The sequence below is a fragment of the Patiria miniata genome, unplaced genomic scaffold (genome assembly GCF_015706575.1).
Source record: "Patiria miniata isolate m_02_andy unplaced genomic scaffold, ASM1570657v1 HiC_scaffold_7, whole genome shotgun sequence".
NCBI classification, from domain to species: domain Eukaryota; kingdom Metazoa; phylum Echinodermata; class Asteroidea; order Valvatida; family Asterinidae; genus Patiria; species Patiria miniata.
In genome coordinates this window covers 48,399,101-48,421,668 of record NW_024037074.1, presented here as the reverse complement: position 1 = coordinate 48,421,668, position 22,568 = coordinate 48,399,101, and the positions used below count along the sequence as shown (strand labels likewise).

Below are 22,568 nucleotides of genomic sequence, written 5' to 3'. Positions count from 1 at the left end.
AATTCTTTATTTAATTTTTGTCTGTTTTGTTTTGTTTGTGCATAGGCCCTTAATACAATAACATAACTTATACAAAGATGATTTACATGTGTTTATTTATAAATCCGGTCTTGGTCTTGGTCTCAGACTGTCGGTCTCGGTCTTGGACTGCTTTTTTCGGCCTGGTCTTGGTCTTGGTCTTGGACTGCTTTTTTCGGCCTGGTCTTGGTCTTGGTCTCGGACTGTCGGTCTCAGTCTTGGTCTTGGTCTCAGACTTCCTGGTCTTGACTACAACACTGGTGGTGATCTGTCAGGATATTTCTTATATTTGTTTAATCTGAAATCATTTTAAATGGACTCCTGATGGCATACTTTTGGCAGAACTGTATTTTCCTATTGAATAGCAGGGAGTACTCGGCTGGGAGTGTTCTTTCTTATGCAGATGAGGAAGTGTTCTGCTTGAGTGGAGCTGTGCAGCAGCAAGGCGTGCAGGCAGCCATTGACGGTTTTCACCACAGCCGATACAGACGTCCTTACTTTTCTCCAAGAAAAAGCAGTTGCGAGGTTCCGAGGACACCTTTCCAGAAGTGGTGTTTAATTATCACACACAGACAAAATACACTTAAGGTCTTTTAACTTTTTGTGATGAAAGTCACAAGAAGGTGAGGTAAGAGTAAACAATGCGATATTATATAATCGATGTTGGTCGAGACTCACGGTGAGTTAGAAAAATTGTTAGTACGTTGTAAGTTCACGGACTCCGTCGGCTGCTCATCGAAGAACCGTGCTCCCCATATATATGTGTATTTAACATGTTTTCTTACAGTGAGGGATGACAGGCGCAATAGGAAATAATTTATTTCCGTTTGAGCTTGCGAATTAGGAAATAAGAATATTACATATTGGATATCATTTCCTGTGCACCCTTTTAAATTAAAGTATCTTATGGGCAATACCATGATAATGTGAACATGGCTGAAAAATGGAAAGTTTATGAAAATCTTAAAAATATAGGTACCATAACCCCAAATGTGGTATCAAATTAAAGGGGACAACAAGAACTTTGATTTAAATGATGTGCCAGTGAGATGGAATATGGTTAAGTTTATTTGTTTCTCAAAAAAATGGTATTTCACCTGTAAAGTATGGATTTTAGGTAGTCATTTTGGAACCTTGTTTTTACATGCAAAATGCAAGTGTTATTGTGAGGTTTTTTTAGTGAAAGAGAAAAAGGTTTATTATCTATGCCTAAAGAGTTTTTCGGATTATAAGTTTCTTAAATGTTTAAACCTGTACCAAAGATGGACGGACTGTAATGTGAGTGACCGCAACGTGCGTTGCCACAATATATACCTCTCTCAGATTTTATAATTGATTATTTTTTGATAATTGTAATGGTAGAATATGACTTGTAATCTAATGATGTAAGGGCACTAAATCTAAAAAAAAGAAGTTTTCCATCAGTGCACAGTATGAGTAAAACCCTCAAATGTAAGGTATTTAATTTTTCCATGTCCTTTTTGTGTAACGTGACTTGCCAATAAAAAAACTCATTGCCAAACCAATAGAAGTTCATTTTGTTGGCGTTTAGTCACTTAATTTCTGTGAAAAAAGTCCACCCTAACTGCTTTGGCTTATAGAATAACAGCACAGAGTTGACAGAAGACCCGCTCCAAATGCAACGTGAGCTACCGTGGAATTGCCCTTATGCAATTGTGACGATGTTTTTTTTAAAACAAATTCAGTGACCCTGAATGGAAGTGTGATTTTTTCTTTACAATTCAGTGACCCACTCAGAATGGGTAAAAGGAGGTACATGTACGGCTGTCTTTTCAAGAGACCATGATGCAAAAACAACTCAGCGCTGAAAGCTAGCATTTGTGTGCTTGCAAGATGAGGTTATGTTTAAAACATGTTTTATTTTGATTTGAGGCACTCAACTGAAAACCTCTGCGAAATTCAGGCTTAGCAAGGAATGACCATGTTGTATATTCTGCTAGTATTTGCAAAAATGTTCTTAGTCAAATGGTACCTCGCATTACTTGAGCTAATGGCATAACCAAAACAAGTGGATTTAAGAAATAATTGTGCATATTCAATCCATATTTCTGCAAAAAGAGTTGTATATATGTGATGATGTTGATGATGATGTTGGGAAAGAAAATGGCAATATATGCTTTAAAATCACAATATTGAGTAAGTACAAATGTACAGTTGTCTCATTCTGCCTTTATATTCTATAGTTACAAAATCAATTACTGACCTTTCAAAGCAACTTTTCCAGTCTTGGATATACTTCCACAGCGCAGCAAACTCGCTAAAATTTATTGTTCCATTTCTAGAATAAGAAAAGAAAATGCTTAAATATGAAAAGAAACACTTTTAATTCTGAGAAGATGACTAATGTAAAGATATATGTATATATAATCAAAAGGCTCATGAATCTCACCAAATAATGTATGTGCGAATATAGGAGAGTTTGAGTGTTTTCAACAATTTTTACCACAATACCCTTCTCATGACATAGCCAGCTGGGGTTTAGGGCGGTATTTAAACCCCCCCTCCCCTATTTTTTAAAGAGTGCCCTTTGTACATAAGTACCCCTTTTCACCAGCGGCCCCCCCTCTCAATATATTGTAAAGAGTGGCACTTTTTTTTTTTTACACAAGTGCCCTTTTTCACCAGTCGCCTTCTTAACGAGTGCCCTTTAGGAATGTCGCGTGAACATTGGCAATTGTGCCGCCCTGAAAAGTGCCACATTTTGTCCAATAGTGCCCACGATCGTCTTGTTTGAACAACACCCCCATAGAAAGATGGTGTCCAGCACCACCCCCCCCCCTTTTCTGCCAGGTGACCAGTGGAAAACAAAATTGTCTACCTTTCAGCAAGAATAGGGCAAGTATCCTTTTCACGTCTACCACCCCCCTATAAATATGACCTTACTACGCCACTGCTTCTAGTGGGAAACAAAAAATCTTCAGTCTGTTAATATGCAGTGTGGCAGTTCAGATTCTCATTCCCTGTTGGCCTGTATGTTGTATGTACACAATTCATGCTAGAAGACAACTCAATACGTAGACACAATTGTATGAAGGGACGTTATTGCATACAAATATTCCAGGCTTGCTTTGGGGGTATTTTTCCACACTCCCCCCCCCCCCCAAAAAAAAACACCACACATATGAAGAAAAAAAACCTGTATAGCACCTCTAAATTTACAAACAAAATCAACTGTACACCCATAATAGACCTTATTCACATGGAAGTCATCTTCAATCCTGTTCCCTGAATCTTTATGATAAACTATAAACTGCTGAATGGGATGGTGCCAGACAATTTTATGATTGGCCTGCGTTCCAAGCCTCACTTTAAAAAAAATGTTTTAGTGTGGTTATTAACATTATTTTTTAATATTTTTTAAATAGTTTTTTCCAATTCAAATTTGCTAGACATTTAATCAACATTGTTTCTAACATAATATAAAAATTAATTTTTATAAATACATGTAAAAACAAGAATTGAATCTACCTTAGAATATGAATCAGCAAAATACACAATGGAACGTTAGGTGTAGGGTGAAGCACAGCTTTTGTTCCCCAACCTTTGGACAGAAAATTACAATACATGTAACGAATAGGGACAAACCACAAGGACAAACAAGAACATAACAAGCAGGAGTAAGATAATAATTTTCAAATATTGTAAGAGTTGAGGAATTGAGTTTTTAGCTTTTTTACGAATATAGGTAAAGTTGGAGATGTTTTAAACAAGGCTATTTTTTAACATTGAAGTTCTATTGGAACAAACATAAAGATTTTTCTTTGAAACACTTCTAGTATATGAATATTCATACATGAGTTTACCCACATTCAGATATTAAAGGTCATTAAACGGTAAGAGCTTGACGTTGACAAATAGGGGATTAGTGTTGTCATGATAATTGGCATTACATATAATACGAATAGCTCTTTTTGTAACAAGTTAATCACACTGAGAAGAGCAACTACCCCATGTGAGACTGGTGGGACTGGGATGGACCACGGTTTGTACGAAAATTGCCCATGCCCGTCTTTCCATATACATGGCAAAGTTCCGGACTTTGCTTGTGACATCATCAGAGATGAAGATGGATGATCCCTTGTACTGATTCCTTTTCAGTAGCTTGGCTGCATTTCTCAAGACGTATTGCCGATCAGCATTTTATTTACCAAAAGTCTTCACACAAACATCAGCTATTCTGGATGGCGAGCCAATGTGCTACAACAGTTCAATATATGAGTACAATGTAAACTTAAGCAAGATTTTATCATTTCTGTGGCCTTTAATTTAAACCTCCTACTGATAGAGCTGTCACAAGCTGTCCAAAAACAAACCCGATTCCTCTCCCATAGCTTTTGTACAGACTGGTCACCAACTGCCAGAACCCCTGGGGTATGACAGACAGGGTGTCATTGAATACTGCCATAACTTGTACTGCAATTCTATAGACCTTATGCGTAGCAGCCATTGCCCTCTAATGCCTTTGTTTTGCTGTGATATGCATGAGTGAACATTTTGTGCCTTCATTGTTACTGAATTAAATCAATCATTGCCAGGCACTCAGCTGTACTTAAACCCACCATATTACTGTCAGTCAAGGCATGGTACTTTCAGTTGACAAAATTGCCACAGTCTGTCAATTCTACCAATATGAGCCCAATTTGCAAAACTGTTTAAAAAGTATCACTTGATAGATTTGACAGATAGTCCTTTTGGCACTGAGAGAGGGAGGGTTAAAGAGATTATTTGTTAATTGATACTATGTTGTACTTTTAATATCTAAACTGGCTAAAAGCATAGGACTAGGACATGCTGCAACTCAACCAGAATAAGACAGAGTTCTTTGTATTTGCCAATAATCGCATACTTCCCTCTATCACCAACATTGAGTTAAGATTAGAAGATCTCCTTATTCACACTTCCACATCTATTAAAGATTTAGGCATCATCCTGGATTGTTCATTGAACATGTCTAATCATGTCAGCTATATTTGTAGAATTGTCAATGTTCACATTCGGAACCTATGCCACATCCGCCGATTTCTCACACAAGAAGCCTGCCATCATGCTGTCAGAAGTATGGTCCTCTCCCGCCTTGACTACGCCAATTCTACTTTGTTTGGAGTGCGTGAACTTGACCTGAAACGCCTACAACGCCTGCAAAATAAGGCAGGCGGCTAGTCTGGGCATGTGGATGGGACCAGCCTTCTGGTAGCCTGCTGGCAGAGCTGCATTGGCTTCATGTTAAACAAAGACTTCATTTCAAAATGTTCACACTCATTTACAAAATTCTTAATGCTCAAGCTCCCTCTTACCTTGCTGATTTAATACACTTACATAACGATACTGTCCCTGATGTACACAGGCATCGACTCCGCTCATCCTCAGACTTGACCCGGCTTTCCATTCCTAGATCTAAAAGGAAGGCCGGGGACAGTGCCTTTGCAGTCGCAGCGCCCCGCCTGTGCAACATGCTCCCCACAAGTCTGAGAGAAGCTGCTTTGTTGCCTGTCTTTAAATGCCTCCTCAAGACATTTCTTTTCCCAGAACCTTCCTGATATGCTTGTTTACTTTGTTAGTTTGTAATTGTTAGTTTGCTTTTTGTATTGTGTACATTTTCACATCTCTCCCCTCTTTGTTATTGTAAGGCGCTCTGTTCTTCGTATAGCGCGATATCAATATTTTGTATTATTATTATTAGGACTATGGGCCTTATTCATGAGTCAGCCATGTTGAATTGAAAGTGAGGTAAAATCTTAAGAGAAATGAAAGCAAGTACATTACTAACTAATTAAAGTCTGCTTAAATGACTAATTTAACATTTGTAATTAAACATTCCCTAATGTTTTAAGCCAGATTAAAAACAAAATGAAAGCAAAATAAGGATGCATAAAAAGTCTGGCGCCATCCCATTCAACAGTTAACAATTTATGAAATACATTTAGGGAACTCGACAAAAATGGCTACCTCGTGAATAAGGTCCATTGAAGTACTCACTAATCTTTGCAGTACAAATACCACTCCAACACCCAATGCATACGAACCTGACAAAAGCATTTCTCCTTCAACTGTTACAACTACAAATTATGTAACAAGTACAAGATATAATTCATTAAAATAATCACTGAGTTGACCAACCTGTCTTTATCAAACATGCCAATCATCAACCTGCATGTTTCTTCATTAAAGTGGGACCAGTTGCCATTGACCAGGGCTTGTCTTAGTTCTGTTGCAGATATAGACCCACTATGGTCAGCATCAACAGCCTGATGAAATATAAAAATCATGAACAGCAAAATAAACAAAGGGCTTCAAATCAGACCAACCAGACCCACCCCGAACTCAACCAACTCCTAACCAAACAAACCCCCAAAAACCTAGCAATTTATCATGCAGAGGTATGATGGGAAGAATAGTCCAATTCTGTGGGAACAAATGTACATGTACGTATGGTGCCCATAGTATGGCAAAATCAATCTCCTGCACAGTCTCAGCAAAACAACTTGTAGTCTAATTTGAATGAATGAGAGAATGGGATTAGCATTGATCAATTGATTTGATTTAGGTTTGACATTTATTATTTTAAATTCAATGTACCATTCAGAAGAAAAGCAATTTGAGAGTTTTCATTAAAAGACAAACCAGACAAACAAACAAAAGAAAGAAGAGAAAGGCTCCAATTCTAAGATGTGATCAGAATAGAGCTTGAACAAACAAAACAAATGTATCAGTATACAAATGAAACATGCTTTGAGGGTTGGTAATCAATACTAGCTCCCACAGGTTTATTAGCTCCCAGAGCTGGCCGAGGGAACTAGTCAGTCAACTTCCAATACCAAGTGGAAGTCGACTTTCAACCCGTAATATGAAAAAAAATGACTTGGGTACAACACTGGCGATAGTCTACTTCGCCTGCAAATTTAATCTGTGCGTTAAACCTTGCATGCGCACTTAGTCAGCAGTAAAACCAGTGGATAAAACGTGATGGTGAATGGACCACTTAGAACTCGGCTTTCGATCATGTGTTGCTTTTCTTAAAGTACCTGGCAGCTGTAATAAACTTTATATTTTTCATTTCTCCTTATAAGATTCACCTGATCAGCTAAGGAATGAGATCCGGAATGGGACCGTTCGAGAACCGGGCGAGCTCGGCCCGCCCAGTAAGCTGCCGCCCGCTTCGAACACTGTACCCGCCCGGTTACTCAAGCGTGGGGCTCGGTTGACTGCTGGAGTGGGCCCCTGGGTCACAACAATAGTTGCTATCAACAGATTAGTGGTTATTGTTCGAGGATTACAGCGCCCAACTCAGGTTGGGTTGGTGTGGAATTTTATTCTTTTCTATCTTCATAGAATGCAAGTATTTTGTTTTTGCATGAAATCATTTGACAAATAAACTTGATACAACTGCCTAGTTTGCAAAGTTCTATATATAAACAATGGTTAAAAAGCTAGATGATCAAGTTGTGATTTTTTTTCTTTGAATTTTCGAAATACGATGTTCGATAATTATATTCTCGGAATTGATCAAATGTACGAAATACCTCATTCTGTATTATTTGAAATAAAGTATTCCCCATATGACGAATATGAATTGTTTTGCGTGTGGTAATAACGTGATGTTTTTGAATTTTAGACTACAACACCGCACTTGCCCCTTATTCACGTTAATTCATACGCATTTTAAACAGAAAAGTCTGATACCCGTTTGAGAATAGAAGCGGGTGGGGTGGGCTTGGCCCCCGATCGGTATGAAGTGGCCCACTCGGTAGCCCCGATCAGTATGAATAGTGGGCACTCTTTTATTCAAGCGTGACGCTCGAGAAGCGGGTGGGAATGACTTATTCAAGCGTGAGCTTGGTTGACTGGAGTGGCTCTCTTGGTCGTTATCAACGGATTAGTGGTAGTTATTGTTCAAGGATTACAGCGCCTGGCCAACTATGGTTTGCCCTGGCTATGATTATATGAAAAATAAATAAATGCACGTAGATAGAACAAACTGGGGAATTCTGATCTTAATACTGAACAAAATACCAACCCCGTTTGCTTTAAAAGTCAGATTCAGGGATTCATCGGTGCTAGTCCATATACATTTGTATACATTTAAGGGGAGAAAAACGTACCGCGTAACTAATTGAAACTCATGTTCACTGATCACTCAAGCTTTTCAAATAGGACTGCGAGTGCAATGGGTCACCAACAATAGCAGTCCATGGGAGGGATTACCGGCGGCGCGCACTTTGATTTGCCGGGTCTTTGTTACCCGGCAGTGAGGATTATCGCCTTGCAAATTGCTTCTTTTGTTAGGTTCAGGAGAGGGCCCACCAGTCAGACTTGTACTTCGTTCTCTTAATCCGAGCCCGCCCACTTTGGAAGGGAGTCCCAATCCCTTTCTCGGAGCGGGCGGGGCTTAGCCCAGACCGTCTGGGAACTGGGCGGTGAGGGACCCCACGCCTAAGGTAGGAGTTGCCAAAATCACATGATATCCTCTTTTTGTTTTGGTTTATCGTTTGGTTTTTATTTAGTATTCATAAATACCTGGTCAAGATATAATTGGTCAAGAGCCTGTCACGTGGGTGGTTTTATTATTATTTATTGGTAGTCTGTCGTGTCCGACGATAAATTTGTCTATGTGCCTCTCATTTGGAAGTGGTGTGGACTCTCATATGACTGTGGAGTCCCAGTCTTGATCTGCATAGGCATCCGCAGTGAGAGCAGAGAAACTGGCCTGGCGCTGTGGGTACTGCTGCTGCAGCTGCCTTCCTCCTCTCCCGGGCCTCCATGACACTATTTCGGCGGCTTTTTTCAAAGCTGTCGGTTGCTTGTTTTGTCACAGCACGCCATCCTGCCGGGTCCTGTGCACGCTCCTCTAGCTGCTTCGGGGGTATTCCAGCATGGACGATGTTGGCCTTGACACTGTCTTTGAAGCGCTTCTTAGGCCTTCCCCAGTTTCTTTTGCCTAAGCAGAGTTCGCCATAGAGGATCTGCTTGGGGATTCTGGAGTCATCCATTTGGATAACATGCCCTGTCCATCGAAGCTGGGCTTTTAAGATCATAACTTTGATGCTTGTAGTCTCTGCCCTGTCCAGGACCTCCAGGTTCGTGATCCTATCCTGCCACCGGATGCCGAGGATTGACCTCAGCCTGCGTACGTGGAAGCGTTCCAGCTGTTTGATGTGCCTCCTGTACAAGGTCCAGGTCTCACATCCATAAAGGAGGCTGGTGAGGGCAACTGTCTTGTACACCTTCAGTTTGGTGGTCTGCCGGATGTTGTGCTGTTTCAACACACAAGATCTCAGTCTGCCGAGAGCTTGGCTTGCCTTGCAGATCCTCGCGTTGATCTCTTTGTCAAGGGAGCCATCGCTGGAAATGACACTGCCGAGGTATTTGAAGTCATCTACAGTCTTCAGTTCTGTTCCCTCGATGGAGATGGAGGGGCGGGAAGCCACAGATAACAGGGTGGACTGGAACAGGACCTCTGTTTTGCCAAGGCTGATGGTGAGGCCAAACAGGCGGGATGCCTCAGCGAATTTGTCAACAATCAGCTGAAGGGCGGGCTCGTTATGTTAGAGGGCCTCTAATATGATCCTCTCAATGTCTTTGTTTTTGCTGTCAGGCAACGTAGGTCAAAGAGCGACCCATCCAGTCTGTACTTCATGTATACACCGTCCTTGATGTCTCGGACAGCGTGGCTGAGGACACAGGTGAAAAAGAGATTGAAGAACACAGGGCGAGAACGCACCCTTGCTTCACGCCATTAGAGATTTCAAACTTCTCAGACGCCTCTCCGCCAGAAAGTACTAGGCCAGTCATGTTGTCATAAAACAGGCGGATCAAGCTCACAAATTTCCTCGGACAGCCAAATTTTCCAAGGATTATCAACAAGGCCTCTCTGTTGACAGTATCGAAAGCCTTGGTCAGGTCGATGAAGACTGCATACAGGTCCATATTCTGTTCCTTGCATTTTTCTTGCACCTGATGGACTGCGAAAATCATGTCAATAGTACTGCGGCCTGGGCGGAAGCCACACTGTGCCTCTGGCAGGTTCTCCTCTGAGATGGCGGTGACCAGGCGATTGAGGATGATGCGTGCCAAGACCTTCCCAGCGATAGATAGGAGAGATATGCCTCTGAAGTTGCCACAGTCAGATTTGCTGCCTTTGTTCTTGAAGAGGGAGACAATAGTGGCATCCCTGAACTCCTGGGGCATGTCCTCTTCCTCTCAGATGCCAAGGAGAATACTATGGAAGGTTTCAAGCGCCACTGGCCCCACTGTCTTGAAGATTTCTGCGGGAATCCCATCCATCCCAGGAGCTTTTCCCGAGCTGGTCTGGCTGATGGCTTTCTTGACCTCTTGCAGGGTGGGAGGGAAGTTGGGGCATTGATTGTGGGCCTCTGGGGGATCTGGTTCAGGGCATCTGCACTGACAGTGGATGGTCTGTTGAGGAGGGTGCTGAAGTGTTCCCTCCACCTCTTGTTGATGGCGCTCTTCTCCTTCAGCAGTGTTCCATTTGCTGACAGGAGAGGGGTGGTGCTTGGTTTGGATGGTCCATACACTGCCTTGATGGAGCTGAAGAACATCTTAGAGTTCTTGGTGTCGGCGTAGAGCTGGACTTCATCTGCCTTTTTCTCCAACCACTCATCCTGCATACAGCGGAGCGCAGCTTGAGCTTGACTCTGGAGCTGCTTGAAGCAGTTCCTTTTGGAGGTGGAGGACATGTCGTTCTGCCACGCCATGAATGCTTTCCGCTTGTCGTCAAGGAGCTGGGCGATGGCCTTATCATTCTCATCAAACCAGTCCTGGTGGACTCTCTTCTTTGGTCCGAGTGTTGACTGGGCTGTCTCCTTCATCATCGTTCTGAACTGGTCCCACTGTTGTGTTGCGCTTCCAGTCAGAGGTCCATGGGAGGTCAGCTTGTCGTCCAGACTGGTCGCAAAGTGGTCGCGCAGATCAGGATGTCTCAGCTAATCCGTGTTGAAGGACGGCCTGACGAGCTTGGGCTTCTTCTGATGGTTGGGGGCGATGTGCAGCGTGAGGATCGACCTAACCAGGCGGAGGTCGGTCCAGCACCCGGCTCCTCGCATGGCCCTTTGGTTCTGAAGTCTCGGGCGTCCCGCCTGCGGCAGATAGCATAGTCAATCAGGTGCCACTGTTTAGACCTCGGATGCATCCAAGTTGTTTTGTACTTGTCTGCTTGCCTGAAGAGGGTGTTTGTGATGGTCAGGTCGTTCTTTGCACAGAGGCTCAGGAGCAGCATGCCGTTGGTGTTCGTTTTCTTAATGCCATGTGGGCCCAGCACGCCTTTCCAATTTCTGTAGTCAGTGCCGACTCTGGCATTAAAGTCGCCCAGCAGGATGAGTTTGTCTCCAGAGGGGGTGGCCTTCACAAGGTGATCGAGATCCTTGTAGGTTTCCTTCACTTCTTCGCTGCTGGTTAGTGTGGGGGCGTAGACGCTGATGACTGTGACATGACGAGAGGGGTTGAGAGAAAAACGGAATTTCATCAGCCGCTCGTTGATGGAGGTAGGGAGATCTGGTAGCTGGCTAAGAAGTGTCGTCTTAATGGCTAGTCCCACCCTGTGGATTCTGTTCTCGTCTTGGGCCTTGCCTTTCCAGAAAAAAGTGTAGCCGCCCTTGGGTTCAGCAACAGATCCTTCTTCTGCAAGCCTAGTTTCACTGAGCGCAGCGACGTCTATGCTGCACCGTGCCAGTTCTCTTGCTATGAGGGCTGTTCTCCTCTCAGGTCTTGTGGCGGTCTCTTTGTCAATTAGTGTTGGGACGTTCCATGCTCCAAATATCTTTTTATTTTTCTTCCGTTTTCGACCGCTGGATGGGTAAAAACTGCCAACCGCGGCTAGCTGGCCAGTTTGAGTTGGGACAAGCAATGTTTGAGACACCTTTTTTAGTCTCCTCCCTCCTGTGAGGGTGAGCAGTGCTATCCTAAAAAGGGCTGCTCAGTCGCCTGGGAGAACGCCGAACTCCTCTGTTGTCCCAGAGTCAGAGAAAGAGCGACTATTGTCGACAGGCCGCCTGTGTGCAGGGTTGGAACTTACAACTCCCAGTGGTCACCTCCACCTGTTGCATTCGCCCCTTCCCCATCGCCACAGGGCTTTGAAAATAGAGAAGTTAAGGAGAGTTGCACATAGTAACCTGTGCGGGAAGCGTTTATAGTGGGAAAGTCGATGCACAGGGGCAAATCCCACACTCTCGGCCTAGGAAGCCGGTTCCGGTGGTACAAAAGAGCGGTCATGACTGGAGACTTCTTTGGCTGCAGTGGATGGCCACGACGACTATAGTGTCTTGCCGTGCCCTGAGCGCTCCACAACGCTTTGCTGTCGTCGCCTTCATGACCGTGGGATCTCTGTTGATCTCATCTACTCGCTCTGCCGCATCCAGTCTTTACTTGCTGGGATAGACATGTCCCACATGTATGGGTAGTCACATTAAGCCCTAATTTGTGGTTTCACACCTGGTTTAGCCATCAAAGCTGTTGTCCCAGAAGTGACCGCTGTCGCATGCTGACAGCTATGGGGAGCCACAAGTGAGACCTAAGTGAACAGATGTAAACAGATGGTAGACTGCCGAACAAGGCTAATGAGTTCTACGTACCCAGGTTTGTGATCAGAGTTGTCCTTCTCCTAGGCAGATTGCCGATCTAGGCTAACAAGTTCTACCTACCCGGGTTTGTGGTCAGAGTTGTCCTCCTAGGTGAACTGCCAACCAAAGCTAACGAGCTCCACCTACCCGGAGTAACCTGGTTATAGTGCCAGGAACACGCTTGCACCCTCTGTCATTTAGTAGAAACAGGGTTGGCACGAGAAGCCAGACAGTAGGATTTGATTAGGAGAGGCTAATGTTGAGACGCAGTGCTTTAAGATGGGATACTTCAGTGGGGATGGAGCTGCTCAGTTCTCCATTCCACCCCAGCACATCCTAACCCGTTGAACCCCTGGGTGGTTTTAAACGGTTGGGTGCTTTTAAACGGTTGATAAAACACCAACTGCTTTTAAAACACTTTTTTCCCGGCGTCACATGAATTTGGACTCCTCAGAAATCTGGTCACTTTTACCCTTTTATTGGTTGAACGTTCACAATATTCACTTAGGCATGCGCAATACTACCAGTGAGTCCATATTTCATAGAGTCCTAAATTCACACTGCACCGGCACCGCCGGGTTCTGGGCCATGCGCACGCCAATCCCCATATAAGGAGATTTTTAGTACAACTCACAAGAGGCACACCCCATTAACGTAGCTAGAGGGGTGTTTCACAAAACATGAATTAAAAGTCCTCAAACTGGCTTTAAAGGGAAGATACAACATTTGCAAATATCAAAAAATGAAATGATCAAATTATCACGAAATATCTTACTTGATTGTTAAGGAATGCAGTCTAATGCATCCTGTAAAGTTGTGGCTCCTGGTGTGCTGACATTTTCAAGAAAAACTTTATGTTTCAGGCTGACCAGCATTGGAGAAAACTGGCTTTTTTTTTTAAATGCTCCTAGTTTTTCATATTTAGTTTGTCTGCATTTTCTTTGCAATTGATTACACACCTGTGAAGACTACAAGCCTGCTAGACTGATTCTTTGATCGTACAATTCCCCAAAGTCTATAAATTGCTCCGTTTCATCTTAATTGGGGTCTGGGAACCAGACTACAAGAATATGATTGGTTTTCTTGCTTTTTCCAGCATCTACGAACCCAAAACGTGACACAAGTCAGTGTAACAATATTTGCTATAACATACTAATCCTCCAAATCCATTTATTTCTGAAAATTGCAGCAAAAGCAAATGTTGTACATTCCCTTTAAACGTGCTTGTAAAAAAACAGGCCAAACACATTATTTATTCCCTCACATGTATTAGCCAAATTTTCTGAATCATGATGTAACCATGTTATAGTATTATTTTATATGACTGTGTTTACTATTTGCATAATTTCCCTTTTCTAATCTTTTAAAATGTTTCATCTTTTCTACTGGTGACTTGTGTTCCAGTAGACCTTTGATCTTTTCCTACTTTTGTTAAAGCCTGTCTTTGATCTTGCCCACTTCCTGGAAGAATAGAGGATGTCTTTTGTGTCCTCTGCCTTTTATTACTGACTGGTGCCCCAGTTGTGTACTCCTCCAGGAGCTGAGCAGGATGTAGGGACACTTAATCCCTGGTTGTTGATCACACCTTGCAGAAGCTGTGAAAACCACAAACTCTGCTGAGTGTTCATCTGCCTGGTTACTAAATGACCAATCGGCATTAGAGTCTTGTGTGACAATTTGAAGTTTGACCAATGAGAGCCTGGCTAGTCATGTGTTCAGGGCATGGTCTTGGTGCTAGCTGCCCCAAAATTTTAGCAGAGCTTGGCATTCCTGATTCTGCCACCGTGCTGACTGCATGCCTACCATTTTCACCAGCCATTTTGCATCATTTTGTTGTTCGATTGGAGGATCCTGATTCCAAGTTCCCTCCTTTTTGCACGAATGTTGGCTCTCTGTTTTAGGTAAGTTGAGTAATTATTTATCATGTTTATATTATCATAGTCATTACCTTTTCACTGTGACTTTTGTAAGTTGTGAAGAGAATCGCTTAAATTGATTTTTCTATGAAGTCTGGACTTCACACATTTTAGTAAGGCTAGACAAATTCATGAGAGAGAGACTAACCATTTTGTATATTATTACCAAGGTTAATGATGTTCTGAGAGATTCTTAAAGGATATTCAATTGGAGAGTTTTGCATCTTTTATTGCTACCTTTAGAGAAGTGTTTTAGCAAATTTGTGCAGTGAATTGGATCCGTGCATTTTCTATTTTATCTTTGAAGTTACATGTAGTGGTTTGAGGTCAAACCAAAAATGAGTAATGCTCCAGATTTTATTCAGCATTGTGTACAGATTTTTGTATTTTTATGGAGTCATGGTTTACCACCCATCGTATCTGTGATATTTCTGTGGTAAACTGACTAAAGTCCTACAGTCTGGACTGATTAGCTATTTTGTTGAAGTTCTATTCCACGGTTGCGACTTACGGTACTTGTTTAAGTACTTTAACAAATATTTGACTATTTTCTTGTGATTTGATTTACCCAAACTCAAAGACACAAACTGATGTCTTGTGATAGAGTTTTGGGTTACACAAGAAAAGATGCACACTTGTGTAATATAAATTGTAGGTTCTAGTTTTTGGGTGTTTGCATATTATTTTGTTGTGGACCGAAACTTAGAGATCTACATTTGTGGTTATCTCATGATCAAGTTTTGGAAGTTAGTCTTCCCGTACATAAACAGTTCGATTAAGAGGTGGAGTTCCTTTATTTTTTATTTGTGTCTCATGTACGAGACTGAGAAAAGTAATCCTTTGATCGTGCCTGGTTTTAAAGTCGTTCAAAGTGAATACTTTAGATTATTGTCTAAGAAGTACTAGGTGACAAGTTGATTTCTTTGATATTTTTCTATGATGAAGATACATGTTAATTAACATGTAGGTTGATATTCAAATTTAAAGTTTCGCACATGATGTGTGATCACGGAAGTGTGTTGTTTACATGTAGAAAAGTCAGCCATTTTGGTCTGACTTCGTAGTGTTAGATAATATTAGTAATGTGGCATGGACCACCATGTAACTCTCTGTTTTAGGCTAAAAAGACTGGACCATGTCACTTCAAGGGAGACCTAGACGGGACTGTCTGAATGTTCCCCGATCTGCCCGCCTGACACCCTCTTACGTGCTCCAGTGAGTCGGAGACCCGTCACTATCAATGACGTCCAAGACCAAGACGTCCGAGCAACCCAGCTCCACCCAAGATCCTTGATATCCGAGTGACCAAGTCTTCCAAGAAAACCCAGCTCTACCATAGACACAACAACCAGCACTGCCCTAGACACAGCCACATCATCTATCAAGACTCCGCAAGTATATCTTTGTTTTACTGTACCGACAAATGACGAGAGTTGTCATTTCTACTTCATCTTCAACTGAACCCTTCGTCTACTAGTCTACTTACATCGTTCTTCAATTATCTTCAAGTTCTTCTACACACTATGATGGACTCCGAACTACCGCGGATGGACGAATCGCGAGTCTAACCATTTTATAGTTTGGCGCCTTTTTTTTCTGAGCTCTAGCTTTGTATTTTAAATCTTACAGGATCCTGTGTTTTCTGTGAATTATACTTAACCTCACTGCATTTTCATTTGTATGGCCATTGCTTGAGACCACTTTATTTCTGGCAATAAAACATATTTCATTGTGTACGTAAATCCTAAATTGTGTGAAGTCAAGAGTTTTTTCAAAAGGGAGTTAAATTAATACAAGATTTGGTTCCTGTTATTTTGAAATTGAACCACGGGTTACAATGAAATAAACCACAAGGTGACACTGACTAGGGGAACCTTGTCAGATTTCCTTTGAGGTTCATCTCAATAAAATCTAATAACCATTTCCCAGGTTTACAGCATTACTAATGTTGTAAGCATTGACTTTGGGTGTGAACCCTGGCCACAAGGCAAAAACACATTTATACTGTGGTTTCTAACTAGTGCCCCTTGAACAAAATATTAACACATAGACAAAGTGGGAGTCAGTCAACATAAAGGGTTGTTATATCATGTGCTTGGATACTGCACTTTGATTGGTCTAGAACAGCCACGTGTCTAGTCTGTAATGTCATACACTGCGTTCCATATAAATGAACCTCATATATACACTGCGTTCCATATAAATGGACGTCATTCACTGGGCTGCTTAACAATTGTTGACTGTCGTGATGTGGGATATGCCGCTTTTAACACCCGAAAGGCGCATAGGAGGTGTGGGCAACTACTGAATTTCAGTAGTCGCGGCAACTATCAATAAAAAGTCGCAACTAGTTGACTAGTCGCGACTATAATAACATTGTTTAAGGCCAAAAAAAAAAGTCTCCGGTTTCTGGTCTGTGCGCGCGTCGCCGTAGCCATGCGTGTCGGCAAAATTGAAAAGTTTTTTTTCAATGTAAGATGATGTCTCAAAACCGCCAAACTCACTGGTTTGCCTGGAATCCTGCTGCTTCACAATTTTAACGTGTTTTAGATGGGGTTATGATCGAGTATAAGCTTTATGTGGCCTCTCTGGTCTCCCATATATTTTACACTAAATTTAGTCAGGCACCATTTGCAGACGGTGTTGTAATTTTGTAATTGTGCGTTTAGAAGCCAGACTGAGGGCGTGATGGTCGTGTATCTGGAACTTGTAAATGCTTTTTAATTAGCACAATATGTAAGGGAGCAGACTGATGACCAGTTTGGTAGCTCGTGCACGATGTCGATGTCGCTGTATGGTCTGACGTTACCGTTTTCTCTGATTTTTGTCTTGACTTTCCAAATTCCACGAAGAATGTTCGTGTCTGTCGAGATGGTAAGTGGGTGCAAAATTCTTAAGTCTTATAGCCTTACTGAGGTCACCTCAAGCTCCACTCTGAAGGATATTTTTGAGAGTTTTAAGGGGATCGAAGCGTCATCTGCAACATCAGCCGACATTTAAAGGAAAAAAAAGTAGTGCCGAGTGTAGTCGCACGTAGTAGTCGCGAACATAAGTCGCTGAATAACAACTAGTCAACGATTGTCATGACTACCTATACCATTTGGTATTGGTGACTAGGTGACTAGGTGCACTAGTCTCCCAAGCCTAGCGCATAGCACCTGAGGCGAATCCAAGAAGGCTATGCGCCCCGCAAGATGCGCATAGCACCCTCGGCTTCGCCTCAGGTGCATATCCCACATCACAGCAGTCAACAATTGTTTTGTTATCTTGTCTTGTTGCAATACTGCCCAACACCCCTAAATATAGGGGCCAACCGGGCCGGGTTCGATGCGCTTGATGAAATAGCGGAGAGAGTGTTGAGTTATTTGCTGGCTTAGGTAGTTGTGTACTGCTTCTTTGAAGTTATTCTTGGATTGTAGTGATGGTTTCTGGAAAAGCGTTCCAATTGACGATCGTGCGGGCGATGAAGGCAAATTTATAACAGTTTTCATTGGTAGTGATGGGTATGAAGCTGTTGGAAGCTGGTGATGTGTGTCTTACATGTACATTGTACATGTAGATTCCTTTCGACCAGACGCAGGATGTTTTGCACTGGTACGGCGAGGCGACCTGCGATCGCTTGTTGGAAGTTTGTGAGACGACATACTTTTCTTCTCTGTTGTAGATCTTCCCAGTTTAAGTCCTTTTCCATTGCTGTGACACTACTTTTACGTCCATAGTCCCCTGTGACGAATCTAGCGGCCCTGTTTTGAATTGCTTCCAGTTGGTCTATGAGCTTTTTGGTATGGGGTGCCATACTGAGGAACAGCAGTCCAGTATTGGTCTGACCAGGGTTTTATATGAGATTTCTTTGATATGTAGCCCGTGATTCTGTGGAATGGCGCCCTCTGGGGTTGCGCGGCAAAAGTGTGCTTGTGCATTGTTCGCCATTTTGTCTGCGCGTTTTTCAACGTGTTCTCTGAAAAGTACGAGAGATTTGTTCGAAAAAGTGCTTTAAGAGTGACTTATTCAGTCTGTGGCTCTCAGGTGAGTGTCATAAAAGGGATATAATATCATACTGGAATATGAGGGAGGTTAAATTCATGCTTACAATCATGTATTCACAGGAAGGGATTTTCACATAAATCTTGTGTCGTGTATGTGTGCTCCAACTACATGTACATGTGTAAATGAAATATGTCATGGTACGGGTTTTCGCATAAAATAATCGGGAACTGTTAATATTTACCAGTGGAGAAATAGATTTATTATTTACTCTCAAACTGATCCAAAGTGGATTATTTCCGTTTATAAAACCTGTGACTTGATGATAATTTCCCATTATAAAACTTGGGACTTTCTGGAACTGTTTTTGGGGGATAAACATGCATTGTGCTATGTTTCTGTTTATGCAGGCAGGCACTAGATTTTATCCAATAATATACATGTGATAAGCACTTTCTAATTATGTAACAAGATGTTATGCCTAAATTGATATTTGTATTTTTTTTTACATGCAATTTGTTTGTGCATGTTGATTGACATGTTGTGTATGTTTATTGTTGTTTAAAAACAAATGAAACATCCAACAAACACATGGTGTTTACTGCTTTAGACCAATGTAGTTTGGCATCTTAAATTTCAAGTCAAATGTCTTTCCTTGAGCACTTAGATTTGTATGTTCTATTAATTGTAATCTCTCAGAATACGAGGAGGAAGTTCTCCTAAGTCATAAGACCTGGGGTAGCAGTGTCCGTGTCCCTATCAGCAGAGACGAGCTGAGAGGCTGTTGTCGACGGCGGCCAACCCGAGTACTGGCTTCACACTGTGCGGCGAGTTCAGCAGACACTGAGTTACCATGGTTACAGGTCAGCATTAGATGACTGTCGTGTGATTGTGGATGAAGAGGATTCATCGATTGTCTCCAGCCTGTCCAGAGCTACGGTGGAGTGAGACCAAAATTGACACCCGTCAACTGAACTCTCAGAAGTTCCACGAACTATTGGGATCGACTCAGTCTTGAACTGAGGACTGCCAGACGTAACCGGTCCCGAACAGTTACTTTAATATTAGTGTACACACACACCGAGTGAGTTCCCGGGAACAAACAACTACATGTACATGTATAGGGCCTGGTCGACCATATCCTGTTTTTTTTTGGAAACATTGTATTGCATTTTTATTGTACTGTTGTTGTGAGAGTTGTTCTAAGAAATAACTAAGAATAAAGATTGATTGTTTGAGATCATTCCATACTTCTAGTTTTATTGATTCATTCCACATTTAATAACTGACAACTCTAGCCCACAGGGTCCTTGGCTTACAGATATGTTTGGGACAGGCGTGTATTAAGTTCCATCTTACATAACCCAGAGTTTGATTGGCGTTGCCTGACATTCTGTCAATGTGCGAGTTCCAGGACATATCATGAATGACTTATGTCTAACCCTAGGTAAGTCTGATTAGTTGTTTCTTGTAAAATAGTGTTATTTAGTGAATATGTGAATTGTAATAGTGATCTGGCATGAGTGACGTGTAACACATGACATTTCTGCGCATTGAAGGCCATCTGCCACTTGTTCTGCCATGATGTAAGCGTGTCCAAATCCCTTTGTAGTCTGTCAGCATCCTCAGGTCCGGCTATGGTCGAATACGGAATACAGTCGGCTCCCGTTATAGCGAAAACCACGGGACCGGCCAAAATGTTCGTTGTATCCGAATTTCGTAATATCCGATACAATGTTTCCCGTCCATTGTTCACCTGGAATTGGCCCTATTGTGCACGCTTGTGAACGTACGTAATGTACCCAATGACTTTTTCTGTTTGAAAGCAATTAAGAACATGCACTCTATGATGTGATTTGTCAAATAAAAAATAATGTTTAAAATGTATCATTGTGTCAAGTGAAAAAAGAATGTTTAATGTACGAAACGAAAATAAAATAAACATTACGAAAATGTGACGTTTTATTGCTTGATCATCGATGAGGAAGAAGTCAACGGCGGATGACCTGGATCACTTCAATGTTCAAAGTAAGTAATCTCTCCAGCACAAATTGTGTCATGGAGAGACATTTAAATTGTATTGTCCTTTCGTCTTGCAGATTTCAATGTGACAATGTGATAAGCGTTTTCAAGCACACGGCCGAGAAACCTTTGTCATTTACGTTCCAGATTTTCCGGTCCGTCCGTGATCTGAGTAGATTTTACAAATTGGTAGAGCGCCCTCATGAGTCAGTGTCCTAATGAATGATGATGTCATAATCTTACATCGTGATTGGATATTAACGTCTGACGATTTCAACGTCACGCAAGCGGACGAGCTCATTGGCGTGCACCAGTTCATTTATTCATAGCTTTGCATATGTATGCATTATGTCCAGCGTTGATGGTGATCAGTTTCTTATCGTCCCAGCAGGTTCCTTTTTGTAAAAGTTACGAAATAGCTTAACGTATTTTGTGCTGGTGCTCAAATGAATAAGTTTTTTAATGAGACAATTTTGGCAGAGTTTTGATTATAATTTCATAAATAATTTAAGAAAATATTTTTTTTGGGAGGGGGGAGTAATTTACGGGAGGTCGTGAATAATTTTGAATGAAATTACGTTTTGGAGAATTTTGGGATAGTCTAGGATTGTTTATTTTATTTTGGATTTGTAATGGGGTGCTTTGTAATTTTTGTTTAACCTTACATTTTTTTTTTTAAATCAAATCAAATCTGTGCCGGGGAGGGAGAGGGTAAATTATGTTTTATTTAATTTCCAATTTTGTATAAGGGGTTCTATTTGGGGGAGGGGGATTATTTTTATTTGCTCTGGGTAATAGGGTGGGGGTTCGTTATTTTTATTTGAGTCGGGATTCAAATCTCTTTTTTGAAAATGTGGTGGCTCTGAAAAGAGCCGTTTGGTTTGCTTTATCTGGAAGGTGATGTTACACCTTGAAGAAGTCCGTTATCTTCCGCTGTGACATCTTGTCTTGCTGCCTACTGGAGAGGTACTGCAGGATTGCAGCGGCGTGATCGTAGACATCGTCGTCCATGTCGGGCTGGCTGCAGAGATAGTCCCGAACCTGGTGCATTAGGCTCAGGCAGTCGGTGACATTTCTTGGCCGTTGTTCCTCCGTTGGCGCCTCCTCCTTGTCTTTTGGTTCTTCTTCAACTGCACCAGCTCTCTCGGCCGTCACGCTCTCCGCTATCTGCTCTTCGGTGGGTTCTTCCGTACAGTCTATGACGGAATCGGACTGTACGTACTGGTTGAAGGACGCAGGAAGCTCGATGTGCTGGGCCAATCTGCTCCAGATGTTGTCTGGCCGATCTTGACTGGCTTGGGCTTAATCTTGCTCGGGCACTTGACCTTCGGGATCTTGATCTTGACCTTCGGGATCTTGACTTGCAGTGACGAACCCCGCCTTGGCAAAACAGCAGGCGATACAATCCGCCTTGACATTTCGCCATGCCAAGTCGGTCATGTCGATGGCCTCCTTCACGTTGACTGCTTTAGGGGTGACACCGGAATCATAGCTCTGAAGCAGATGTTGCAGAAGCTGACGGCGGTAGTTCACCTTGAAGTTCATGATGACACCCTGGTCCATGGGCTGTAGGTGTGACGTGGTGTTGGGAGGGAGGAACACGAGGGTGACGGCTTCAAGGTTCTGGACATGGGGATGGGCCGCACAGTTGTCGACGAACATCAAAACTTTGCGTTGCCGTCTAGCAAACCAACGGTCAAGACGACAGATCCACTCGGTGAACAGCTCCAAAACCATCCAGGCCTTGCGGTTCGCACGGTACATCACCGGGAGGTACTTGACATTCTTGAAGCAACGTGGGTTTTGAAATTTCCCGATGACGACCGGCTTCAGCTTCTCGGACCCGTCCATGTTAGCGCAAAGCAGGACGGTGACCCGGTCCTTGCTCTGCTTGCCGCCGTGACACTGTTCGCCCTTGAAAGCCATGGTCTTGTCAGGAGTCAGGCGGAAGAACAGGCCAGTTTCATCTGCATTGAAGATGTCCTTGGGCTCGAAACCACGAAGAAGACCAGGGAGGGTGACCTTCACCCAGTCG

At 42.5% G+C, this 22,568-nt stretch overlaps 2 protein-coding genes and 2 long non-coding RNA genes across 4 annotated transcripts; 2 read left to right on the top strand and 2 right to left on the bottom strand.

Annotated features, from left to right (window-relative positions):
* Positions 1-8,654: 8,654 nt before the first annotated feature.
* Positions 8,655-10,868, bottom strand: LOC119745248. The gene is made up of 3 exons (XM_038221472.1): positions 10,443-10,868; positions 9,758-10,233; positions 8,655-9,507 (listed from the first exon to the last, which is right to left on the bottom strand). The coding sequence occupies exons 1-3, from the start codon at positions 10,866-10,868 to the stop codon at positions 8,655-8,657; spliced, it is 1,755 nt and encodes a 584-aa protein (XP_038077400.1).
* A 3,051-nt stretch (positions 10,869-13,919) lies between these two features.
* LOC119745349 lies at positions 13,920-16,269 on the top strand. The gene is made up of 2 exons (XR_005273623.1): positions 13,920-14,512; positions 15,646-16,269. It is a non-coding gene; the product is annotated as an uncharacterized LOC119745349 (long non-coding RNA).
* A 960-nt stretch (positions 16,270-17,229) lies between these two features.
* On the top strand, positions 17,230-19,761 carry LOC119745350. Its single transcript, XR_005273624.1, has 2 exons — positions 17,230-18,553; positions 19,211-19,761. It is a non-coding gene; the product is annotated as an uncharacterized LOC119745350 (long non-coding RNA).
* A 1,675-nt stretch (positions 19,762-21,436) lies between these two features.
* LOC119745247 (tigger transposable element-derived protein 6-like) lies at positions 21,437-22,459 on the bottom strand. Its single transcript, XM_038221470.1, has 2 exons — positions 21,859-22,459; positions 21,437-21,729 (listed from the first exon to the last, which is right to left on the bottom strand). Exons 1-2 carry the CDS (start codon positions 22,457-22,459, stop codon positions 21,437-21,439), a joined length of 894 nt encoding a protein of 297 aa, XP_038077398.1.
* Positions 22,460-22,568: the final 109 nt, after the last annotated feature.